At 34.8% G+C, this 24,764-nt stretch overlaps 1 protein-coding gene across 1 annotated transcript; it reads left to right on the plus strand.

Moving 5' to 3' along the window:
• The first annotated feature begins 993 nt into the window (after positions 1-993).
• On the plus strand, positions 994-24,764 carry abcb5 (ATP-binding cassette, sub-family B (MDR/TAP), member 5). Its single transcript, XM_079445618.1, has 29 exons — positions 994-1,160; positions 1,926-2,001; positions 2,309-2,417; positions 3,414-3,477; positions 3,633-3,783; positions 4,028-4,115; positions 4,292-4,483; positions 4,600-4,771; positions 5,579-5,703; positions 5,866-6,043; positions 6,136-6,249; positions 6,361-6,471; positions 8,328-8,453; positions 8,603-8,806; positions 9,299-9,469; positions 9,632-9,793; positions 12,142-12,375; positions 12,473-12,622; positions 12,827-12,931; positions 15,585-15,662; positions 15,781-15,864; positions 18,735-18,938; positions 19,363-19,463; positions 21,180-21,320; positions 21,435-21,591; positions 21,697-21,894; positions 22,001-22,207; positions 23,122-23,268; positions 23,623-24,764. Exons 2-29 carry the CDS (start codon positions 1,950-1,952, stop codon positions 23,821-23,823), a joined length of 4,026 nt encoding a protein of 1,341 aa, XP_079301744.1. The 5' UTR covers positions 994-1,160; positions 1,926-1,949; the 3' UTR covers positions 23,824-24,764.

Below are 24,764 nucleotides of genomic sequence, written 5' to 3' on the forward strand. Positions count from 1 at the left end.
TTAAATAATAAAAGCCATTGCTGCCTGCATATCAAAAGCTTAGGTTTGTATTAAAATCTTGGGACAAAATGTAAAGCAGATAAAACAGATTTGGGATTTTGGGTCGATAATTGGAACTGTACCAATTCAGTTGGTCTATACTAGGCCTATATATTATTAACATGTAGATGTTCAGCATAAATCTGTTATCTTGGCATTTTGAGATCTCAAATTTCTCGTACAGCCATCAAGCAACGTCCACCCAACTCAATCCAGTCCTTCAACCATTCTGATTTGGTGTGCTATGTTTTTAGTAGGCTTATATCAAATGATCAAAAGCATAAAATCACCCTAAAATGCTTAACAAAATACATAAATAAAAATACTACTACCATGTTTTTTGTAAATGCACCATGATATAAATCAAAGTACCACTGTACTGCTGGTATATCACCAGATTTTTAGTAGGCCAAAGGGAAATTCTCAAGCGAATGTTCACAATCTGGTTTAGAATGTTGTTGATGACAAAAAAAACGGACCTAAGATGGCTTAAAATGTAGTCTTGTTTCATTAAAGTCAGTTTTGTAACTACAACGTGAAGTTTGGGTTGAACATTTCCCCAACACAAGAGGTCATTTCTGCGCCACTTGTCGCCATTGGTCGATCAAACTGATAATCCCGCCCCCAAACTCACGCCATTGGATGCTCAAAAAAGCAGAAGAACAATAACTTGAAAGGCGAGTCATAGCGTTTAATTATCTCCTATCTTCCATATATGAGCTAGTTGATTCTGCACATTAAAGATGGATAGGAATTATTTTTACATCGTAAAAAAACGGATGGAGGGGAAAGCGCAGCTTTTAAAGCTTTGAAGGGAGCCTAACTCTTAAACACCCTATTCTAATGCACCCTTATAATTAACTCTTAGGAGGAACAAGTTCGTGACTTCTTATCAGCTCATCTTTTGTTATCCACGTAACGTCATTTAATCCCGACGTTTCCGCTGTAAGGGCCGACATCGTGTGTGTGTGTGTGTGTGTGAGTGCATTATTGACTCATGGGAGGGGGCGTGTCCAGGTGTCACAATGCGTTATAAAACAACATTAACAGAAGGAGAGGCTCAGCCTGCTTGTATCTACATATTGTCTGTCCGATTGGAGCTTTTGTGATCACCACATGGGGTAAGCCGAAAAAAATAAAAACAATTGTATATTCAATGTTTTTTTGCGTACCGTTTCATTTAGACTAGTCTGGACTTTCACGGACCATTCAAATGGTATATATTTTTATTTACAGATGTGAACATGGGATACGGAGTTTTTAAAAATTAAAATAGCCTAAGTAACTTTTAACTTTTAAAGTTAAAATTGTTTTTATTGTAGGCTATGCGTTTCCGATCATATTCTCATATTATATCATATCATATTATTTGACTTGTAGGCTAATATACTTCCGTTTATGTTGTAACCGGTTAGGTAACACACGCGAATGAATTTAAACTCAGAGATGAGCTTATGTAATAATAACACCAACATGTTAGATAACGACAGTAAAACATATCTTCTTGAGTAGTAGAAGGTCTTGTATTAAAAAAGGAATGCAGTAATATGTTTTTCCTGTTATAAATCTGTTCATTGCAGTAATACCAGTTTTCATCCCATCTCAATAAAAATTTCGAAAGCTATTGTTTACATTACTGAAAATATTTAGTTAGTTAGTTAAAGCTATATGGGCCTCTTGAGTTATCTTTAAAGTTCTTTGGAGATTTAAAAAGTTCTAAATGTTACATTTATAAGTTCTTCAAATGAGTGTCTTTTAAATCACCATTACATTGATTGGTTTCTTAACAAAAAAACTTTTTACATGTGGACCTCCTTTTGAACCAGCATTGCTTACAGTGACTGTTTTATTTGTGTTTTTTAAATTATTATTTATTTTTTCTCTAGCAACACAAATACGGTGCTATCACAATGAAAGAAGAGCCGAGCGTTCAGTCGACAGACCCTCCACCTTACGTAGAAGGTGTTCTATATATTCATTTACATTTTACATTTACCTTCATTCATTTGCCAGAGATTTTTTTCTTCCCAAAATAACTAGCAGCCAACAATATTCATAGTACACATTGGCAAGTCTAAACTAAAAATGAGGTTGGTATAGTCTGAGTAGAAGTCATTTCATTAAATGGGAATTCATAATATATGTATATCTACATAATTTGCCTAATTTGTAAAATGCTGCCTCATTTAGAGTTAATTATTTATATTCGACAAACACCTTAGACTTACACCACCTGTTCTTTAAGTAAACATAAACCTCTTTTGTGCAGAGGTGATCCCCGAGGGCTTCGTCAACCTAGCTTACACCCAGGATGAGAAACCTCAGGAAGACAAACCAGATGAGCCACCGGGGTCCTCTGGGAAATCAAAGGGCAAAGGGTAAATGTGACCAAAAAGCAGAGTTTTTAGTTTTGGATGTGTCTGATTTGTACAGTCAAGAAATGAACCAGAGCTGGGGGCAAAAATTCCCCAGAACGTTTTCTGAATTCTCTAGTTATTTAAAATGTTCATCAAAATACACCTCTAGTCCTTTAAACTGATACAGGGGTTTCAGACCGGGTACCCCCAAGGGTGTGCAAAGGACTGTTAGGCAATCAGTGTACAATTTTAGGAAATACATTTTGCCTAAAAATCTAACTTTGACCTTAATTATTATTATTTTTTGCCTTTTCTATGTCAGAAGTCATGACATTGATCTTATTTTATTATACCACATTTGACTATAAGATAACAAAATATAATTATTATTTCTTTATAATTTTTTCATTTTATATTTTTCGAGAGCCATAGTTTTAATGGTAAATTAACTAAAAATAAAAATAAATCTTCATGTAATTTTGTAACACAAATATTTGTTAGTGTTGCTTAGTATTTCCAAATCAAAAAACAATTTCAAATATTCTAATTTCTCTTTGGCATTGTCACCAGCTTGCTCTTTTTTCACTTTGGAACTATATTTATTGTGAAAAGCAACATTCAAAAACATTTGAATCGAACTAAATACATCTAATAGTCAGTAAATATTTTAATAATCTCTTTTGTTTATAACATAATTGACAATTACTTAATTAAAAAAGAAGGAATAAGGCATACAGTTTACAAACTTTTGGTCTAGCATTTTATTCCATATATTATTCCTTTCTATTTTGGCAGTGGATTTAGACACCATATGATTGTATCAATTAATTACATACATGGATAACTTATCTTTTATATGCCCCTAAATATGCCTTCATAAATGTAAAAAATCACCTGAAAATGATTGTATTTAAAGAATATTTTATTTTAAAATGATTTTATTTAAAATATTGGCCATTAATAAATAAGTAAATCAATCAATCAATCTGAAACCTTGACTATTTCTTGTTTAAATAGCAAAAAGGAAAAAAAGTCAAAAAAGAAGAAAGAGCCAGTGAAAACAGTTGGATTTTTTCAGCTGGTAAGTGCACATCTCTGTAATTCTACATGACAGAATTCATTTGCAGCATTTATAAGCAGTGATATAACATGCAGTGATAAGCCCTGAGGACAGCAGTCATGTGTTTGACTCTGTGTGTTTATTTTTATGTGTTTGACGTGTTTATTGTGATGCAGTTTCGATACGCCACCTGTCCGGAGGTGCTGCTTATGCTGATTGGCCTGCTGTGTGCAGCTGCCCATGGCGTCGCGTTGCCTCTCATGTGCGTGGTTTTTGGACAAATGACTGACAGCTTTGTGATGAGTGGACAGAACTTTAATCTGACAGGTATATTTAATAGAACAATAAAGAAACATCCATGTAACTGCGTGTCTAAGCATGCATACATTTATGTGGTTGAAACATAAGTCAAATCCATCTCTTTAAAAGTCAATAGAGTGGACTTATTTGAGTTGCAAATTTACACTTTACCTCTATTCTTACAGCTCAGCAGTCATTGCATAAATATTCACTTTAATGTAGTGGTCTGGTTCTACTGGTTTTAGGAAATGTTTCTCTCAAATGTTTGCAGGCAACTTCACTGAAAACTTCACCCTCACAAACTCTTCAGTGTGTTTGGCTGGTTCTCCTGAAATAGGCATCGAAGATAAAATGACAGAGTGAGGAACCATCTGGTGTCAGATTCATTCTCATTCAGTTCTCCCGTTAATAATTTAGTGAAGTTTCTTAATTATGTTTAGCATTAGTGCAGTATTTGAAGTGTTAGAATCATCCACCTTTGATTCATTCACTGCTTTGTTGAACTTTGACCTAATTTGCTGGTTTATTTACACAGACACGCTTATTACTTTGTTGCGATCGGGGCTGCGGTCCTGGTTCTGGGAACTTTCCAGGTAATGCTTTTCTTGTTAACTGCTGCCAAGCAAACAAAGAGGATCCGGGAGAAGTACTTTCATGCCATCCTTCACCAGCAGATGTCATGGTTTGACACGCATCAGATCGGAGAGCTGAACACAAGACTTACTGAGTATGTGAAGTGCAGCCACGGTTCAGGCTCGTTTCTGTCACCTGATCAGTTCTTTGGTTACATCTCAGGTGTTTAAGTGTCAAATTTATGGATCTCCCTTCTTTCCCCCAATGCAGTGATATAAACACAATCAACGATGGCCTCGGGGACAAAATCTGTGTGTTTATCCAGTTCTTTTGCACATTTATTGCTGGTTTCGTCATTGGTTTCATCTATGGCTGGAAGCTGACGCTGGTCATTCTTGCTGTCAGTCCTCTGCTGGCAGGATCAGCAGCTGTTTGGTCTAAAGTATGTATGATGTTTAATTTTCAATTTTTTTTTAAGGTCAAATGGTTTGATGAATAACATAATTAAATGAATGAATTAAAATATAAATATCTAAATTATTCAAATAAAAAATCTATCATTTAAAAATATCTTTTATTTTAATAATTTATATTTTTTATTTATTTATTTATTTTATACATTTTTTTGTAAATATCTTACCAGTTTGTCGCCTATAGATTCTTGTGATTATTAAATTAAATTAAATAATGATCAAATTAAAATATCAAAAATATATTATTAAAATAAAAATATTGAAAACTTATCATAATATATATATATATATATATATATATATATATATACAATATATTCTACTTTTTTCTATAATTAGTTTTTTAATTCTATCATCTTTATTTTAATAATTTATATTTATTATTTTTTTTTATTATTTGTAAATATCTTACCTTTTTGTCTATAGATTCTTGTGATGATTAAATTAAATTATGATTAAATGAAAATGAAAAAATAAAAATATAGACAAAATAAATATAATACAAAATATTCTATTTTTCTATCATTTTTAAATATCTTTATTTTAATCATTTATAAATATTTGTAAATATCTTACCTTTTTGTCGCCCACAGATTCTTGTGATGATTAAATTATGATTAAATTAAAATATACAAATATAAATAAAAATGTAAATAATGACAAAAATATATGTAATACATAATATATTCTATTTTTCCTTTCATTTTTAAATATATTTTAATTATTTATCATTAAATGTTTTTTTTGTAAATATCCTACCTTTTTGTCACCTATAGATTCTTGCTACTCTGACCAGTAAGGAGCTTACAGCATATGCTAAAGCAGGAGCAGTGGCTGAAGAGATTTTAGTCGCTATCAGGACTGTCGTGGCATTTAATGGACAGAAGAAAGCGGTGGAAAAGTAAGCACATTCTGTACTTTTCCCTCATCACCATAAGTTCACAACTATTTTGTCACTTGAACGGGGGAGATAAGATTGGGCCTTCTTCTAAATGTCAAGAATGCAATCGTCCGTAAAAGATGATAAATGGTTTTCTGTGACAAACTATTTTCGGTATTCTAGGTATGAGAAGAACTTGATTGAAGCAAAGAATTTTGGGGTAAAGAAAGCCATTACTACTAATGTGTCCATGGGGTTGACACAGTTCATTATATTTGGCACTTACGCGCTGGCATTTTGGTATGGGACAAAACTCTCTGTGGATGAGCCAGAGAATTACTCAATTGGAAAGGTCCTCACTGTAAGTTTGTGAAAATTGTATTTATCTGTTTCTGAATAAAGTCACAGCAGGAGGGATTTCTTAATTACCTGCTTTGTTACTTCTGTCCGCAGGTTTTCTTCTCTGTGATGATTGGCTCATTCTCTTTGGGTCAAGGAGCTCCAAACCTGGAGAGTATCGCTAAGGCCCGGGGTGCTGCTTATGAGGTCTACAAAACAATTGACATGGTACAAACTTTCAGTCTGTCTTCATTCTTTATAATGAAGTTCATATTTATTATATTTATACCTGTATTGTTATTCTGAATGACTTATTTCTGTTCCTGTTACCTGGTGCAGCCTCGTCCCATTGACAGCAGCTCAAAAGAAGGTCACAAACCAGATCATGTGAAAGGAGATATTGAATTCAAGAACATCCACTTCAACTATCCCTCCAGAAAAGATGTGAAGGTAGAGTTGCATATTTTTCCACCAGTCAGGAACTTTATTATTGATACTGTACATTCTGTGTTGAAATTATTAGTTAATAAAATATTGTTTTTAATGATTGGAAAAGGCACACAGAAAGATTCAGTATCATATATATTAATAATGTATATAGAGATATCCATTATTGACTAATACTGATACATTTAAAGGGATAGTTCAGTCAAAAAGGAAAATTCTGTCATGAATTACTCACCCTCATGTCGTTCCAAACCCGTAAGACTTTCGTTCATCTTCTGAACACAATTTGAGAAATTTTGTAATGAAATCCGAGAGCTTTCTGACCCTGCATAGACAGCAATGCAACTACCATGTTCAAGACCCAGAAAGGCAGCAAGGACATTGTGAATATTAGGGATGGGCATTTTCCAAAGATTTTGCATTTGAATATTCGGGCTCATAACAATTTGTTAATTTAAATGAGGTTTAAGGAGAAATAAGTTATTTTTAATTATCAAGTTTTTGTCACGATTTCTGAACAAGCTTATGATTAGCCGTTACTCAACAATGTTCTACAACAACGTTACGTTATATCACAAGATTTTATTTTGGTTGAAAATATGTGTAAGCATCAACAACAACAAAAAATACATTAAAAAAAAGCATTCAAGATCAAGGAGAGCAAACGGAAAAATCAAGCAGACTGTTACAATTACAGTACAGAATGTTAGCTACATATACTCGAGTCAGCCTATATTTATTGTGTTTAAATTGTTTCACGTATTAATTAAGGGGGTGGTGATGGCGCAGTGGATAAGACACATGCCTTTGGTGTGAGAGACCAGGGTTCGAATCCACTGTGAGACACCAATGTGTCCCTGAGCAAGACACTTAACCCCCTAGTTGCTCCAGACATATATAGCAATTGTAAGTCGCTTTGGATAAAAGCGTCAGCTAAATGAATAAATGTAAATTCTGAGAGAAACAACAATATCCACATGCTCGGGTGAAAGTTTTTTCCTCAGTCTGATAACAATAAGAACGCGTTGACGTGTTCTTATTGTGCTAACAGTTTCTTAACGCTTTGTGTTAAACCACTCTCCCTCGAGAAAACTTTATATGTGTCTGCAGATAATTTCACTATCAGATAAATCTCTTCTCAGCTCAGTCGGAGTACAGCCGCACTTACCTGTAGTCGTGAATGCAGTGATGGACAGCTGTCTTTCCTCAGTCCACTGTGTTTGGATTTCATGATTTCTTATTGTGGTGGTGATGGTATGATAAATCAGTTTCACTAATTCATTTGATCAGAAGTAATTACATTTTGTCAGATCATTTAGATCAAAGTAAATCCAAACTTATCGAGGCAGATGATGACGTTCTGTGATCAAATACTATCAACTTAACACGTTCCACAGTGCATGTAGTTATAACTGCTTAGGATTTATCATGGATTCCCTGCATTTATGGCCAGCAAATCAACACATAGTAAACTTCAAAGTGTTGTTCGAATAAAAATTACAGACCGAAAATTCGAATGTTCGACATAGTTGAATATGTTGGATAAAGTCGTTATTTTTGTTTTCTTTGCGCACAAAAAGAACCACTGATGTCACATGGGCTATTTTAATGATGTCCTTACTACCTTTCTGGGTCTTGAACGTGTTAGTTGCGTTGCTGCCTATGCCGGGTCAGAAAGGTCTCGGATTTCATCAAAAATATCTTAATTAGTGATGAACGAAGGTCTTACGGACCTGGAACGAAATGAGGTGAGTACTTTAAGTCTGCAACGTTACCTTATAACCAATATGGCACTGATATATTGTGCATCTATAGAAATTATAACCTGCTAAGGACTGATTCAATGTGTCCCTGTGCAGATTCTACAGGGGATGAGTCTGAAAATCCCTCATGGAAAGACCATTGCATTGGTTGGAGCCAGTGGCTGTGGGAAGAGCACAACAATTCAGCTTCTGCAGCGCTTCTATGACCCTGATTCAGGAGAGGTAACACTGACTAATGAGCAACCATGAATCATTTCACCTCTCAGTTAAAGCTGCATTCCTTCAATACTTCACGTTACACAAAAATGATTGAATTCAGCCAGTCTCAGGAAAGAAGAGCTGTTTATTTTATAAAATGTGCACAATTACAGGTGACTCTGGATGGTCATGATATCCGCTCTCTGAATGTGTGCTGGCTGAGGGAGAACATGGGTATCGTGAGTCAGGAGCCTATTCTTTTTGGAACCACCATCGCTGAGAATATACGCTACGGCCGTGAAGACGCCACTGATGAGGACATTGAACGAGCCATTAAAGAGGCCAATGCTTACGATTTCATTTCCAAACTACCAGATGTAAGTACTGTACTGTACTTTTTTTAATTAAAGATTTTTACTCTCTTTAGCCCCTAAAAATTGAAGGCAAAAAAATCTCATCTGTTTTTAATTTAGACAAAGTAGACTTTTAATATCGGTTCTGTATCGGTTATCGGCCATAACTTAAAATTAATCATCTGCTTATTGATATAGGCATAGGCCAGAATTTTAATATTGGTCAATCCCTACTTAGAAATGTTTTGATTTTTGCATTTTGAACAGATATTATGTATGTGAGTTGCACTACATTGTAATATATATATATATATATATTCTACTAGAAAATACTATTTCAGTTTTTCTTCTTTAAAATTTAGATGATGTGTTAACTGCTGTTTGTTTGTAATTGTTTGTGAAAATTACTAGTAATTTCTGAAAGAAAATGATTTCTTAACCAATTTATTTTAGTGTAGTTGTGTTAAGTCTGAAAGGGAGTTAGATGTTTAAAAAAGTAGTTTTTCTCTGAGACAGAAGCTGAACACTATGGTTGGAGAGAGAGGGGCTCAGCTGAGCGGAGGCCAGAAACAGAGGATCGCTATTGCTCGAGCTCTCGTCAAAAACCCCAAAATCCTCCTGCTGGATGAGGCCACATCAGCCCTGGACACACAGAGCGAGTCCATCGTTCAGGCAGCTTTGGACAAGGTATGCAAAACATAGTACATTTCCATGAATACTGGAATAGACAGGTTACAGTTGCTTATTATGGGTATAAATGTCTTTTATTACAGTTTTTGTTGTGCTAACAGAATATTAACTAAAAATGTGTAACACTGCAAATTAATAATCGTGTGTGTTGTTTCTTAGGCCAGAGCAGGTCGTACTACCATTGTGATTGCACACCGCCTGTCAACTATTCGTTCTGCAGATATAATTGCTGGCTTCAGTGAAGGCAAAGTGGTGGAACAGGGACCTCACAGAGAACTCATGGCCAAGAAAGGAGTGTATTATTCTCTCGTAATGCAACAGGTACTTGTTTGTCCCTCTACATCAGTGCTTCTCAAAGTCCGGACTCCGGTCCGGATCCGGACCCGGAGGGAATTCAATCCGGACCCGCTTCTATTTCATATTTCAAGAACACTAATTACATTTCCTACTTTGATAAACGCACGTTAAACTTGTAAATCATTTGTTTATTTATTCTTATTTTTTTATGTCTTTTGGAGAAGGTCCGAAATTGCAGGCGAGATATTGAAACTTTTCCTTCATGACATTTGTTGTCATCATGACATCCAGTGAGCGTATGACGTAATCGGGCGACATTTCACCGCTAATATTTAAATTTTTTTGTTTTGTTTTGCTATCACTTATATTATGGCAATTTGTCTTATAGCAGTGCCCAGTGTATACATTTATTTGTGGCGGCTTGTCACAATATCAAAACTGACCGCTACAAATAGATTTTCCAAAAGGCTTATACTTCGTTGAATAAACTGAGCACTGCGCGTTTCAAAAATAAAATGCTGCGCGGGTGTTTGTATATGAATGTATCTTTTAAAAGAACCGTCCGTTTTCTTCAGAAAAGCTTTGATGTCAATTTTCATTTGGTCTTTCCTGTAATGGCTGATAAAGTAGCGCTTATTTGATTACAGTCGTTACCGGGGAAACAGCTATATATCACGCTCCAACAGCGCCTCCTGCTGGCAGAGAATCAACTTGCATTTGCTAGTCTGCGGGAAACACTGGTGTCTGTCAGCAAACATAAACAAAAAAGCATGCTTCAGAACTGTTTTGAGAAGGTGCTTAAGTTTTGAGCCATGTATTATTACTATGAATTAGGCTACTACTACTACTATTACTATCTTGTGCCCTGCAATAACCATTTACGCAAACTCTTTTTTGATATAAAGGGAAAAAAAGAGAAAATCGGCCCAAAAAATCAGCATCATATATCGGCCATAGGCTGCCCTGATTTCTAAATATCGGCATTGGCCAGAGAAAAAACATTATAGGTCGACTTCTACTGCTGACACTTAAATTAATTGTTTTGCCACTTTTGCACTTGTTATTAAAGTATTTTGAATGCAAAGGGAACCTTTTTTTTTAAATGAGTGTTTATTTGTTATATGTTATGTATGTTTATTAAAAACTTGTTTTGTAATAACCAATTGTTCCGGACCTTTGACACTGATGAAAATTCAGATTTGGACCTTTGAATGTAGACTTTGAGAACCCCTGCTCTACATGGTAACTGTGTAATAATAGTGGGATAGAACTGACTTCATGAATTTCTATGCTGTTGTTTCCTTAAATCAGAGTTTTCAAACCTAACACATTTAACAAATTTGACATTCTTACACTTTTGTTTTGCTTTCTAAACTATAAATCATGTAATTAATCAAATGTATTTTATTCCATTGACAGCCACTATTTGTAACAGTAAAACCAGTAAGAGAAAATAAATGTTTTATTACTACTAAAGGTTTATACATCTTATTTCTTTATTCTTACAGTTAGTAGAAAAAAGATACATTGCCAGTCTTTTTTCTTATAATTATAAGATATAATTTTATTAAAATATATATATATATATATATATATATATATATATATATATATATATGCATACATATTAGATATATGTGTGTGTGTGTGTGTATATATATATATATATATATATATATATATATATATATATACTATTTATTTAGTATATATATACTGTGTATTTATTATATATATATATATATATATATATATATATATATAATATATATATATATTCATTTTTTTGACAATCTTTTTTCTTATATATATATATATATATATATATATATATATATATATATATATATATATATTCAAAACTTGGGTTCAGCAAGATTTAATATTTTTGAAAGAAATAATCTTTTAGTGTAAAAGAAAGAAATACTGACCCCCAAATTTTGATATATATATATGCATACATATACATGTTAGATATATGTGTGTGTGTGTGTGTGTGTGTGTGTGTGTGTATATACATATAATATTGTTTTATATGTATATACCCAATAACTTGGGTTCAGTAAGATTTCTTCTTCTTGAAAGAGATAATCTTTTACTGAAAAACAAAGAAATCTTTTATATTGACCCCAAAATTTTGAACTGTGTGAGATTATAACAGGCAATTATAATGGAATGTTACCATTATAATATCATGCTTAATATTTCTGTCACTCAGTATAAAGGAGTCTTTATACTCTTAAATTAATACAAATATAAATAAAAACACCTGAATCCTTTAGAAGGGGGGTCTCTCGCAAGAAGACCACCAGTTATTTGGCTTAATGTTTATTTATTTATTTGTTTATTTTTCTACTCATTTACATTACCAGACCTCTGCGAGACCAAATGATGATGATCTTGATGCCAATGAAGATGATACTCAGGATGTTTCTGAGGGAGAAACCGGTGAGGAATCTTCTGAAACAGAGACTCCTGAGGGAGGAATGGAAATGCAAAAGGAGAATGGAACCTTCAGACGGAGCTTAAGACGTGGCAGTGAGAGACGTTCCTCCAGAAAGAAGTCCTCAAAGAAGAAAAGCAAGAAATCCAAAAAAGACAAAAAGGTACATGCACTTCGCTTCTTTGATGCTACAGAGTGAATCACATTGGTGATTCATAAATGGTGTAGTTGGATCCTGTTCATTTCAAATTCTCTTGTAGGAAAAAGAAAAAGTTCCCCAAATACCTTTCACTAAAATTCTGGCTCTGAACAAGCCAGAGTGGCCGTACCTGCTGGTGGGCACACTGGCCAGCCTTGTGGGTGGAGCTGTTTATCCCTGTGTGGCCATTCTGTTTTCCAAAATCATTGGTGTGAGTGTCCTTTGTCTGTGTTTGCACATCTCTGAACAAAAATCTCTATTGTGTAGATTTTGCTTCCAGCTCATCTGCACATGATAGTTTCAAAATAATTCATTTAAAAATGTGGATTGGGTTTTACACTAGCCCCATAAGCACATAGCATTTATAATGAATTAATCAGAATGTTCAGTTCAATAGAATCTCATCTGTTTCTAGGTGTTTGCAGAGGTTGACCCTGACGTAAAGCGACAGAAGACCATGATGTTCTCACTTTTATTTCTACTAGTAGGAGCAGTGGCCTTTGTCACCTATTTCTTCCAGGTGCGTTGCCATTACAGATTTGCATAAATCTTTTGCATTATTTTATAAATGTTGATAAAAACTATTGCGAAATGACTGTTTCCATTACCCGATGTTATGACATGTAAAAACTTCATTTTTCCATCTCGCAATAAGTCATGGCGACGGATGTTGGTAGGTTTTCATATATCGCAACCATCGCACTAGCCATTATTTTTAGTCGAAGGAGACGTATGCATGTATCTTTAGCAAAGAACAAACTTTTTTGTGATGTATGGGAGCTTTTGCGCAATTAATGGGTTTTTATTAGGTGTATTTTCAATTCGCAACTTCAATTTGCGCAATTTGAAGGGTAATGGAAACGAAGCTTATGTATGCATTGCTTTTGCTCATATTTTGGGTTAGAGATATGAACAAACCCCTAACCTTTATTTCACATCAAAAAAATTGTTTATTTATCATTTTAATATATATTAGGAGTGGGCGATATGGCAAAAATATCATATCACGATTTTTTTTTTTGAAATATCACGAGTTCACGATTTTATCACGATTCTTTGTCATGTTGGTTTTACTATTTTGTCTGAGAATTGCAGCCAAAATAATTTTCCTGTTATAAAGACAAAGCCTTTCAAGGTAACAAAGTATAAAAAAGAATGGTGGATATTTAGGACAAAAGTGGGCGAAGATAAAAATATCTTTGTCATTATTATCTTTGTTATTAAAAATCAGAACAAAGATACACATTTCAAATACACATAATATACAAGTAAAACAAACCTTGCTTTATTTTCAGGTACAACAGGCTTATTTAGCAGGAGCATTCAAGAAACTGAATGAACAAATATAAAAATAAAACACTATATAGATTGATTCCTATTGAAGCAACTGTATTATTTTTTCATTCAAGAGTAGTGAGTTATTTTTTTGTAATTCATACAGGTTTGGGACAACATGTGAGTGAGTAAATAATGACAGAAATCAAATTTTAGGGTGAACCATCCCTTTAATGACAGTGGGCAGCATGTTTAGTACTGTCCCTTTAAGACCTGCGCGCATCAATTTTTATCTCAACTTTTTACTGTCATTTTAGACATAACCAACTGAGTCTATATGTAAACCTTGTGTGTTTTATTAGCTCAAAAGATAACTTAGTTGAGTAATCAGGCGCTATAGACATGCTTTTTAGTGTGTGCGTGCACCTCTGGTGTATGGGACTGCGGTCAGGCCAGCCTCCACTTCAAAAAACACGGTCATTCTAGCCGCCACGTTATTTTGTGGTGCGCGCTTATACTAGGCTTTGCGGTAATAGCGTGTAAAAACTCAGATCAAAGGAAAAGCGATCTCTGGCATTCATTCAGCCAGTTTCTCTGTCAATGAATGAATGAATGAATGAATGAATGAATGAATGAATTAATTAATTAATTAATTAATTAATTAATAATAAGTTTAAAACGGTCTGATATAAATAAATAAATAAATAAATAAATAGACCAATTAATATGAAAAAAACAGTCTGATGAGAAATAACAAAATATTTTTTACAACTTGCATTTAACCATTTTTTATCTGTAAATACACATAGTTATAAAAATAAAAACCCCTGTCTCCACAAAAAAACTCCCTGTTTCCACAGACCAGTTTCAATTCAGATTAACAGTCCACTACCCCAGGGTGACACTCAACCAGTTTCAAGACGTTTTCCTTTATAGAGCCATCTAAAATCAAAGACAAAACTGTCACATATGAGGTTTTGGAGGGCTTTTATTTTGTAATGCAACATCAGATTAGTGATGGGAAGTTCGGATCATTTTACCGACTCGGACCTTTGAGTCTCGTTCAGCAAAATGAACAAATCTTTTTTCGAGTCATTTCGTTCATTTTAGCAAAATATAATTCAAATGTTATGTGTTACTTTCCAAACACATCTACTACTTATGCAAACGTTTATCACACTACAAACAATACAAAACTATGCTATAAGAAACAGAAAATATTACTTAATTGTTTACCTGGGTCTTTAGTCTATGATTAGCGCACCACCTCTTATCTGACAAGTGTTCGGGTTTGAGTCGTTCGTTCATCACGTGACAGCCCCATACGCTTAACCAATGCAACCTGAGCCGGAAAGAGAATTGATTAGTTCGTCTATATCGAGTCTCGGGTTTGAGTCGTTCGCTCATCACGTGACAGCCCCATACGCTTAACCAATGCAGCGTGAGCCGGAAAGAGAATTGATTAGTTCGTCTATATCGAGTCTCGGGTTTGAGTCGTTCGCTCATCACGTGACAGCCCCATACGCTTAACCAATGCAGCGTGAGCCGGAAAGAGAATTGATTAGTTCTTCGATTGAGTCTCGGGTTTGAGTCGAGACGACTCGTTCTTCCCGAGTCACATTAAAGATTCGTTCAAAATGAACGAATCGTTCAAGAACGACCCATCACTACATCAGATCGTCTTGAAACTGGTTGAGTGACACGCTGGGGTAGTGGACTGTTAATCTTCAACGGTCACATGATCTTTCAGAAATCATTCTAATATGTTGATTTGGTGCTAAAGAAACATTTTTATTATCAGTGTTGAAAACAGTTGTTCTACTTAATATATTTGTTGAATATATGGTGTACGTGTAGTTGCTGTACACAATTTTCACATCTGTTGCTCTGTCCTGTAGGGCTTCATGTTTGGTAAATCTGGGGAGCTACTAACCATGAGGTTGAGAAGTCAGGCTTTCAGTGCCATGATGAGACAGGTATGGCACATTTCCCACACCTCTCGTTCCATTACTCTATGCACTTGAGAACTAATCTGGCACGAACAAATAGCTATTGAAATGTGTGCTTCATCCTCAAGCCTGTTTCTCTTAACAGGAGATTGCTTGGTTTGATGACAACAACAATGCAGTGGGAGTGCTGACCACTAAATTAGCCACAGATGCATCTCTGGTTAAAGGGGTGAGTGGAACACAGTGATTTGCCATCAGAACCAGTAATTAAGCTTTCACTGTGGATACAGCCTGTGTTTTTGGCTCTGGTTCATTACAGCCATCTCTTTAAACCGTTATAGGCCTGTCTGAATCTTTTTCTCAGTCGTATTTATGTAAGAGCTAATCCATTTGACTACAGCTTTTAGAATTAAGAGCTTGAATTCACAGGTACACGACCATTCAAATGTTAGAGGTCGGTAATATTTTCTTAAAAGTCTCTTATGCTCACCAATTTATCTGATCAAAAATCCAATATAATATTTGTGTAATTTTGTGAAATAATTATATTCTGTTTGAATAACCTAAACCTCATGGACCCAATGAAACAGAGCGGGATTTACAAACCTGTTTCTCTCTCACTGATTGGACTGTTTTTGAAAATGCTGCCACCGATCTGGATGAGCTCACAGAGACTGTAACATCATATATCAGTTTCTGTGAGAATATGTGCATTCCTACCAGGACTCATCTAACTTACAACAACGACAAACCATGGTTCACTGCAAAACGCAGACAGCTCCGTCAGGCCAAATAAGATGCTTACAGAAAGGGGGATAAAATCTTGTATAAACATGCCAAATACACACTGGAAAAGGAGATCAGAGTGGCAAAGAGGAATTATTCTGACAAGCTAAGGAACAAATTCTCTTCCAGTGATCATGCTTCAGTGTGGAAAGGTATGAAAGATATCACCAGTTACAAGACACCATCCCCCAGCGCTCTGGAGAATCAACAACTGGCAGACAATTTGAATGTCTTTTACTGTAGGTTTGAAAAAACAACCCACACCCACCCTGAACACCTCTCCACACAACCATTAACACCTCCAGCAACCCCCCTCTCACCCACACCTACAATTCAAATCAGTGAAGATGATGTGTGCCAGGTCTTTAGAAAGAACAAAAGAAGGAAAGCACCAGGCCCAGACGGTGTTTCACCAACCTGCCTAAAAACCTGTGCTGATCAACTGGTCCCCATCTTCACAAAGATCTTCAACAGATCACTGGAGCTGTGCGAAGTCCCCTCATGCTTCAAACGCTCCACCATAATACCCGAAGAAACCCAAAATTACTGGACTTAATGACTACAGATCTGTGGCTCTAACGTCTGTAGCCATGAAATCATTTGAAAGACTGGTTTTGGCTTATCTGAAGGACATCACTGGACCCTTACTGGACCCCCTGCAGTTTGCCTACAGAGCAAACAGGTCTGTGGATGATGCTGTCAATATGGGACTGCACTTCATCCTGCAGCATCTGGACAGACCAGGGACTTATGTGAGGATCCTGTTTGTGGACTTTAGCTCTGCTTTTAACACCATCATCACAGACACCCTTCAGAATAAACTGACACAGCTCTCTGTCCCAACCTCCGTCTGTCAGTGGATCAACAGCTTCCTGACAGACAGACTGCAGTCAGTAAAGCTTGGTAAATTCAAATCCAGCACCCGCACCATCAGCACTGGAGCTCCTCAAGGCTGCGTTCTCTCCCCACTGCTCTTCTCCCTCTACACCAACGACTGCGCCTCTAAAGACCCCTCTGTCAAGCTCCTGAAGTTTGCAGACGACACCACACTGATCGGCCTCATTCAGGACGGTGACGAGTCTGCTTACAGACAGGCGGTTAAGGAGCTGGCTGTATGGTGCAGTCTTAACAACCTGGAGCTTAACACGCTCAAAACTGTGGAGATGATCGTGGACTTCAGGAGAAACCCCCCCTGCTTTCCCCCCACTCACCATCATGAACAGCGCTGTAACAACAGTGGAGTCATTCAGATTCCTGGGCACCACCATCTCTCAGGACCTGAAGTGGGACAATCACATTGACTCTATTGTGAAAAAGGCCCAGCAGAGGTGGTACTTCCTTCGCCAGCTGAGGAAGTTCAACCTGCCACAAGAGCTGCTAAAACAATTATACTCTGCCATCATTGAATCCATCCTCTGCACTTCAATAACTGTCTGGTTCAGCTCAGCTACCAAATCTGACCTCAGAAGACTACGGAGGGTAGTCCAGACTGCTGAGCGAATCATTGGTACAACCCTCCCCTCTCTTTAAGAACTGTACTTATCCAGAGTGAGCAAAAGGGCTGGTAAAATCACTCTGGACCCCTCACATCCAGCACACTCCCTCTTTGAACTGTTACCGTCTGGTCGACGCTACAGAGCTCTGAGCACCAGAACGCCCAGACACAGGAACAGTTTCTTCCCTCAGGCAATCCATCTCATGAACACTTGACAATAAAACGCGGAACACACAACTCTATTATTTATTCACCACACTTGCTTACTTTTTAATCTAATTTTTTCATTTCAAATTTGCACATATCAGACCTGTACACACATAATTGTCTATATTATATATTGTGTTTTTGCTGTTTTGTACATTGCCTATTTGCTTCTGTCACTATAACAAATTCCTTGTATGTGTAAACATACTTGGCCAATAAAGCTCATTCTGATTCTGATTCTGATCAATTTAAAAATGTAATTTAGTCCTGTAATGGCAAAGCTGAATGTACCTTCAGAAATAATTCTAATATGTTAATTTGCTCATATTTATAGTTATCAATGTTAAACACAGTTGTGCTGCTTAATATTTTTGTAAAAACTATGATATATTTTTTTTCAGGATTCTTTGATATTATTGATTTCAAATAGAAATCTCTTGTAATATTATAAATGTTTTGTCCCTTTTGATCAATTTAAAGCATCTTTGCAGATTAAAAAACCTTACTCACACCAAACGTTTGAATGGGAGTGTATTTAAATATTATATTTATTGTTAATGTAGCTTAGTTGGGTAGTGACTTTTTTTCTTCTCTATTTTTCTCATCTCTAGGCTGCAGGATCCAGATTAGGTCTAGCCACAAACACTATCTGTTCTCTTGCCATTGCTGTCATTGTGGCCTTCATCCATAGCTGGCAGCTCACCTTGCTTATCCTTGCCTGTGTCCCCTTCCTCACGGGGGCAAATTTCATCCAGATGAGAGCCATGGCAGGACATGCATCCAAAGATCAGAGTGCACTGGAGATGGCCGGCAAGGTACAGCATACTGATCATTTACCCTTTTTTTTGGTTTTGTTTTGTTCAATTTATGTGATTTAATACATGCAATAACACACATTTGACATTCTATCAATTGCATATTTATTCTCTAACTGCTAGCTTTACATTAGCTTTATTTTTCTATTCTATCTACTTATATTGTTTCGTATATTAAAAAAACAAACAAGCAAAAAACTCTAGGTTTCTTTTTTCTATATTCTATTTACTCGTTTTCTTAAAAAAAAAAAAAAAAAACTTTTTGTACTGCGTTAGCCTAGGCTAACCAAGACTTGTAATAGCACTTGCACTTTTGTTAGTTTTGATTTCTTCTTATGTCCTCATTTGTAAGTTTGGATAAAAGCATCTGCAAAATGACTAAATAAATAAAATAAATAAACTGCCTGCTAACTCTTCCCCACAGATATCCACAGAAACTGTTGAGAACTTCAGAACGGTTGTTGCATTAACCCGCGAAGACGTCTTCTTCCACAAGTTTATTGACAGCCTGAGCAAGCCATACCAGTAAAATCACATTTTTACACTAAACATTTTAATACAGGGGTTTTCAAACTGGGGTCTGGGGACCACAAGGTGGCGCTAAGGGCCCCATGTAAAATTTGAAGCAGCAGACAAGAAAAAGATTTCACAAAATGTACTTTAGGGGCTGTCAAAGTTGACCTAAAATATTTCAATTAAAAATTGTTTAATGCAATTTTATTTTAAATGGTTATTAATGGCATTAAATTGAAAATGGTTTAAAAATTACTGTAGTAAAACATTACTGTAATGGGGGAGGGGGGGGGGGGGGGGTTAAAAAGGATAGAAGAATATATATTTATTAATAATTAATTAAATATTTTAAATATATACATTTTTATATTTAAAAATACACTACCAGTCAACCGCTAAAATGTTTTATGTTTTTAAAGAATTCTCTTCTGCTCACCAAGCCTGAATTTATTTGGTAACAGTAATATTGTGTAATTATTTTACTATTTAAAATATCTGCTTAGTATTTGAATAGATTTTAAAATGTAATTTATTCCTGTGATTTCAAAGCAGAATTTCTACCATCATTACTCCTGTGACATGATCCTTCAGAAATCATTCTGATATTTCTGATTTGCTGCTCAAAAAACATTTTTTATTATTATGTTGAAAACATTTTTTTTTTTTCAGGTTTCTTTGGTGAATAGAAAGTTCAGAAGAACAGCATTTATCTGAAATAGAAATCTTTTCATATTATATTAAAATTATATATGTAATTTTATATGTGTAATTTATTAATTTTTAAAAACTTATATATGTACTTTTTATATATTTACATAAATATATATATATATATATATATATATATATACAATTTATAGAAATATTATAAATGTCTTTATCATCACTTTGATCAATTTACCCTGAAAAAATAAAATAAAATACTGACTCCAAGTTTAGAATTTTACAAAAGCTTTTTATTTCAGATAAATGCTGATCTTTGGATCTTTCTATTCATCAAAGAATCCTGGAAACAAATGTACTCAACTGTTTTAAATATTGATAATAATAAAAAAAATGTATCTTGAGCAGCAAACCAGCATATTAGAATGCTTTCTGAAGGATCATGTGCCACTGAACACTGAAGTAATGATGCTGAAAATTCAGCTTTGATCAAAGGAATAAATTACATTTTAAAATATATAGAAAGCAGTGATTTTAAATAGAAAAATATTTAAAATTCTTTAAAAAACAGTAATCTTACTGTTCAAAAACTTTTAATAACAATTTGTTTATAATAAATCAACTTTCAGTAATAATTAGTTTTTTAGTGCAGTGACAATATTATTACTTAATTTTGAAAATATTTTAAATACTTTTTTCTTATGCATTATAAATACGTTTTTATACATGAATATTTTAGGATAGGATAGGTGTCCCTCACAAGCAGTGTTGTTACTGTTAACTTAATCAATAGAAATGAAGCACTAAAGCTAAACAAATATTCAAATGAAAACTGAAAATCTAAAAATAAAAACTAATTAAAAAATGAATACCAACTATAATAGTATATATATAATACTAAAATAACACTGCTCACAAGGGAATCATTATATTCGGGGGTCCTAAAACTTTTGAAATCTCAGAAACTGCAAACAGTTAATTTTATCCGTGGCTCAACAAAAGTGCTCAGCTAATACCAAACCTGATTCAGCCAAATCTTACAAACAGCAATATGTGATATTTCAGATCTAGTTTGTGTAAAGCACCCATCTACGGAATCACCTTTGCTCTTGCCCAAGCCATTCCTTACCTGGTCAATGCCGCAATCTTCCGCTTCGGAGCCTGGCTTATTGCACGCTGCTACACAGAATATGAAAATGTTTTCCTGTAAGTACAATTTATATTAAGACTATATATATAAAATATACGTGTGTGTGTGTGTGAGATTTAAATATCAAACATGCTCTTTACTACATTGATGTGTTGGTTCGTCTTCCACAGGGTGTTTTCTGTGATCGTCTTTGCTGCAATGAACATTGGTCAGTCCTCATCATTCGCCCCCGACTTTGCCAAAGCCAAAGCAGCAGCTGGGAGGATCTTACTGCTGCTAGAAAAGAAACCAGCCATCGATATCTATGACGAGTCTGGACACCGACCAGTAAGTATGAAATTCTCAAACGGTTAGAAGTAGTCACCAACAAGCACAATATAATATAATATAATATAATATAATATAATATAATATAATATCTTTTTTTTTCAGACAAACTTCTCAGGGAATGTTGAATTCCGAGATGTGCATTTCTCCTATCCAACGCGTCAAAATGTGAAAGTCCTGCAGGGCCTGAATGTGTCCGTGTGTCAGGGCCAGACGATGGCGCTGGTGGGCAGCAGTGGTTGTGGCAAGAGCACCACCATTCAGCTTCTGGAGCGTTTCTACGACCCTGCGGCAGGCCAAGTGGTGAGTTCATCAGGTGGTTTTGTGTGCCTAGAGGTCTAGGCCATTATTTTGGCTCAAGGGATCAATTTATGCCTCAAGTTCTGTCTGATTTTTGCTTGTTGCACAGTTTGTAGATGGGAACGACAGCAAAAGTCTGAACCTGGCATGGCTGCGCATGCAGATGGGGCTGGTGTCTCAGGAGCCCATCCTGTTTGATTGCACCATTGCTGAGAACATTCAGTATGGAGACAACAGCCGCGTCGTCACCCAGGAGGAGATCGAGGAAGCTGCAAAGAAGGCCAACATTCATAATTTTATCCTTGGCCTTCCAGAGGTATGCATGATGTCTCTGTTAATGTGTGTTTATGCATTTTGCTTTACAAACAAGTTCATTACTCATTTATTTAATAAAACAAATCAGTAAAAAAACAGTAATATTGTGAAATATCATTACACTTATTACTATTTTAAAATGTTATTTATTTATGTGAAGGCAAAGCTGTATTTTCAGCATCATTACTCCAGTCTTCAGTGTCACATGATCCTTCAGAAATCATTCTAATATGCTGATATACTGCTCAAGAAACATTTCTTAATATTATCAGTGTTGAAAACACTGTATGCATTCTTGTTGAATCCATAAAGTTTTTTTTCCAGGTTTCTTTATTAAATAGAATGTTCAACAGGGTTATTATAGTTACCAAAAACCATAAAACTATTTTTTGTTTTTGTTGTCTTTTAACTGAAATAACAATAAAGAAATATTTTTAAAAAACATTAAAACTTTTTTATTTCAGCTAGTTGCCATAAAATTTCTCATTTTCATTTAGTTTATCTTTACGTACTAAAATAAGTAAAACTGACATATAAATGAATGAAAACTATATAGACATATTATAAAAATGAATAAAAATTACAAAAACACAACATTTACAAAACTTTAAAATTAAAAATTATTTTTTAACAAAAGTTCAAATTAAAACTAATTCAAAATATTTCTTAAAATTATAGTGTCTTAATGATAATAAAGTAACTAGTGTTCAAAATAAAAACATTTATTTAAATACAATTTATGATATTGTAATGCCTACACTTTTGATCAATATAAATAAAATTTGATCAATTTGAATAAAAGTATTCATTTTTTTATATATATATATATATAAAATGTATTATACTATATGTTCTAAGCTGCCAATAAAAACTGTCTGATTTCATGATCTATATACATATATAACATCCTTTCAGAAATACAACACTCGAGTTGGAGATAAAGGCGCTCAGCTGTCTGGAGGACAGAAGCAAAGGATAGCCATCGCTCGAGCTCTGGTCCGAAATCCCAAAGTTCTGCTGCTGGACGAGGCCACATCTGCACTCGACACAGAGAGCGAGAAGGTTTGTACAGGCTGTTACACATGTTTTCAAAACTATTTCAAAGTGTTTAATTGGGAAAGTTCATTTTATTTATTAAAATACTGTCTTTTGATGCTGAATTTGCATTTCAGTCTTCAACCAGCAGGTGGCACTTTTGATAGTTTGAACTTGTGTGCCTGCAAGGTTTTAGGGAATACCTTTAAAATCCTAAATGTACCCCCTGAATTTTAATGTCTTATTACATTTAGAAAAGAAAACAAAAGAAGATCAAACCTAAGACTCAAATCAAGAGATTTCATTGATAAAGTGTTGCTTTAAAAATCCATTTACCTCTAGTTTAAAGTTTTGGCCACTTCCTTCTTTCCTGTCTTACAGATTGTGCAGAAGGCCCTTGATGACGCTCGGCATGGCCGCACATGTATCGTCATTGCCCATCGCTTGTCCACTATTTATAATGCTGACATCATCGTGGTTGTTCAGAACGGCAAGGTGACTGAACAGGGAACGCACGCCCAACTCTTGGCCACAGAAGGGGCCTACTATGCTCTAGTGAATGCACAAGTGTCTGCTCACTAACTTAAACTCCTTTTGATTTATTCTAGTGGTTGTATATCTAAAATGAAGGGCAAAGTTAAATTATTAAATGGTGTAGGTAATCTTAAATTAAATTTTAATCTCCAATCACTAAATATTCAGTTAGTTTTAGGGCTAAATGCTGCAATCACAACATGACTTTGAATGTAAAATGCTTACATTGATGAGCTAAGAAGCATTTAAATATTCGGACTCTAGAAACAAACCAACAAAAAAGTGGGATATTGCTATTTAGTTATTTTGTTGCAATGAACGATACTTATATGAAAAGGAAAATATATTTTATATCTATAGATTTATTTTTCTCAATTTCTTTTATACAAATATTGTTTGTCATATATAGTGCATTGTAAATATTATAGTAATGTTATTGTACATAAAATAATGTACGGTAAAAATCCCTTGACACATGCACTCTCAGAAATAAAGGTACAAAAGCTGTCACTGGGGCGGTACCTTTTTAAAAGGTACATGTTTGTACCTCAAAATTCAATTTTGGTACCTTTAAGGTACTTATTAGTAAGCTATTTAAAGTGTACATTAGAACCTAATAGGTACAAAAGTGAAAAGGTACCACCCCAGTGACAGCTTTTGTACCTTTATTTCTGAGAGTGTACGTATCTGCTTTAACAGGTAATTGCAGCACTTTTACCTAATGTTTTGAAGATTGTATGCGTTTGTACGGTGGCATAAATCCCTTAGAATGTGAATATTGGTTTTGTGTATATGCGCTCGGCGCATGGGGGCGCAATTTGCTCGTGATCTGAGCCTCCAACATGTTGGACCTTTTTTTCTGCACAGACTTTATTGTCTTTCGAACAGTAACTGGTATTATTCTTGCATTATTCCTGTTAATAGTATGCATTGTTTATTGTTAAGATGCGTTTTCGAATATTTATAAAAATAAATTACCCATCATTCTC

The sequence above is a fragment of the Barbus barbus genome, assembly GCF_936440315.1.
Source record: "Barbus barbus genome assembly, chromosome: 21".
NCBI lineage: Eukaryota > Metazoa > Chordata > Actinopteri > Cypriniformes > Cyprinidae > Barbus > Barbus barbus.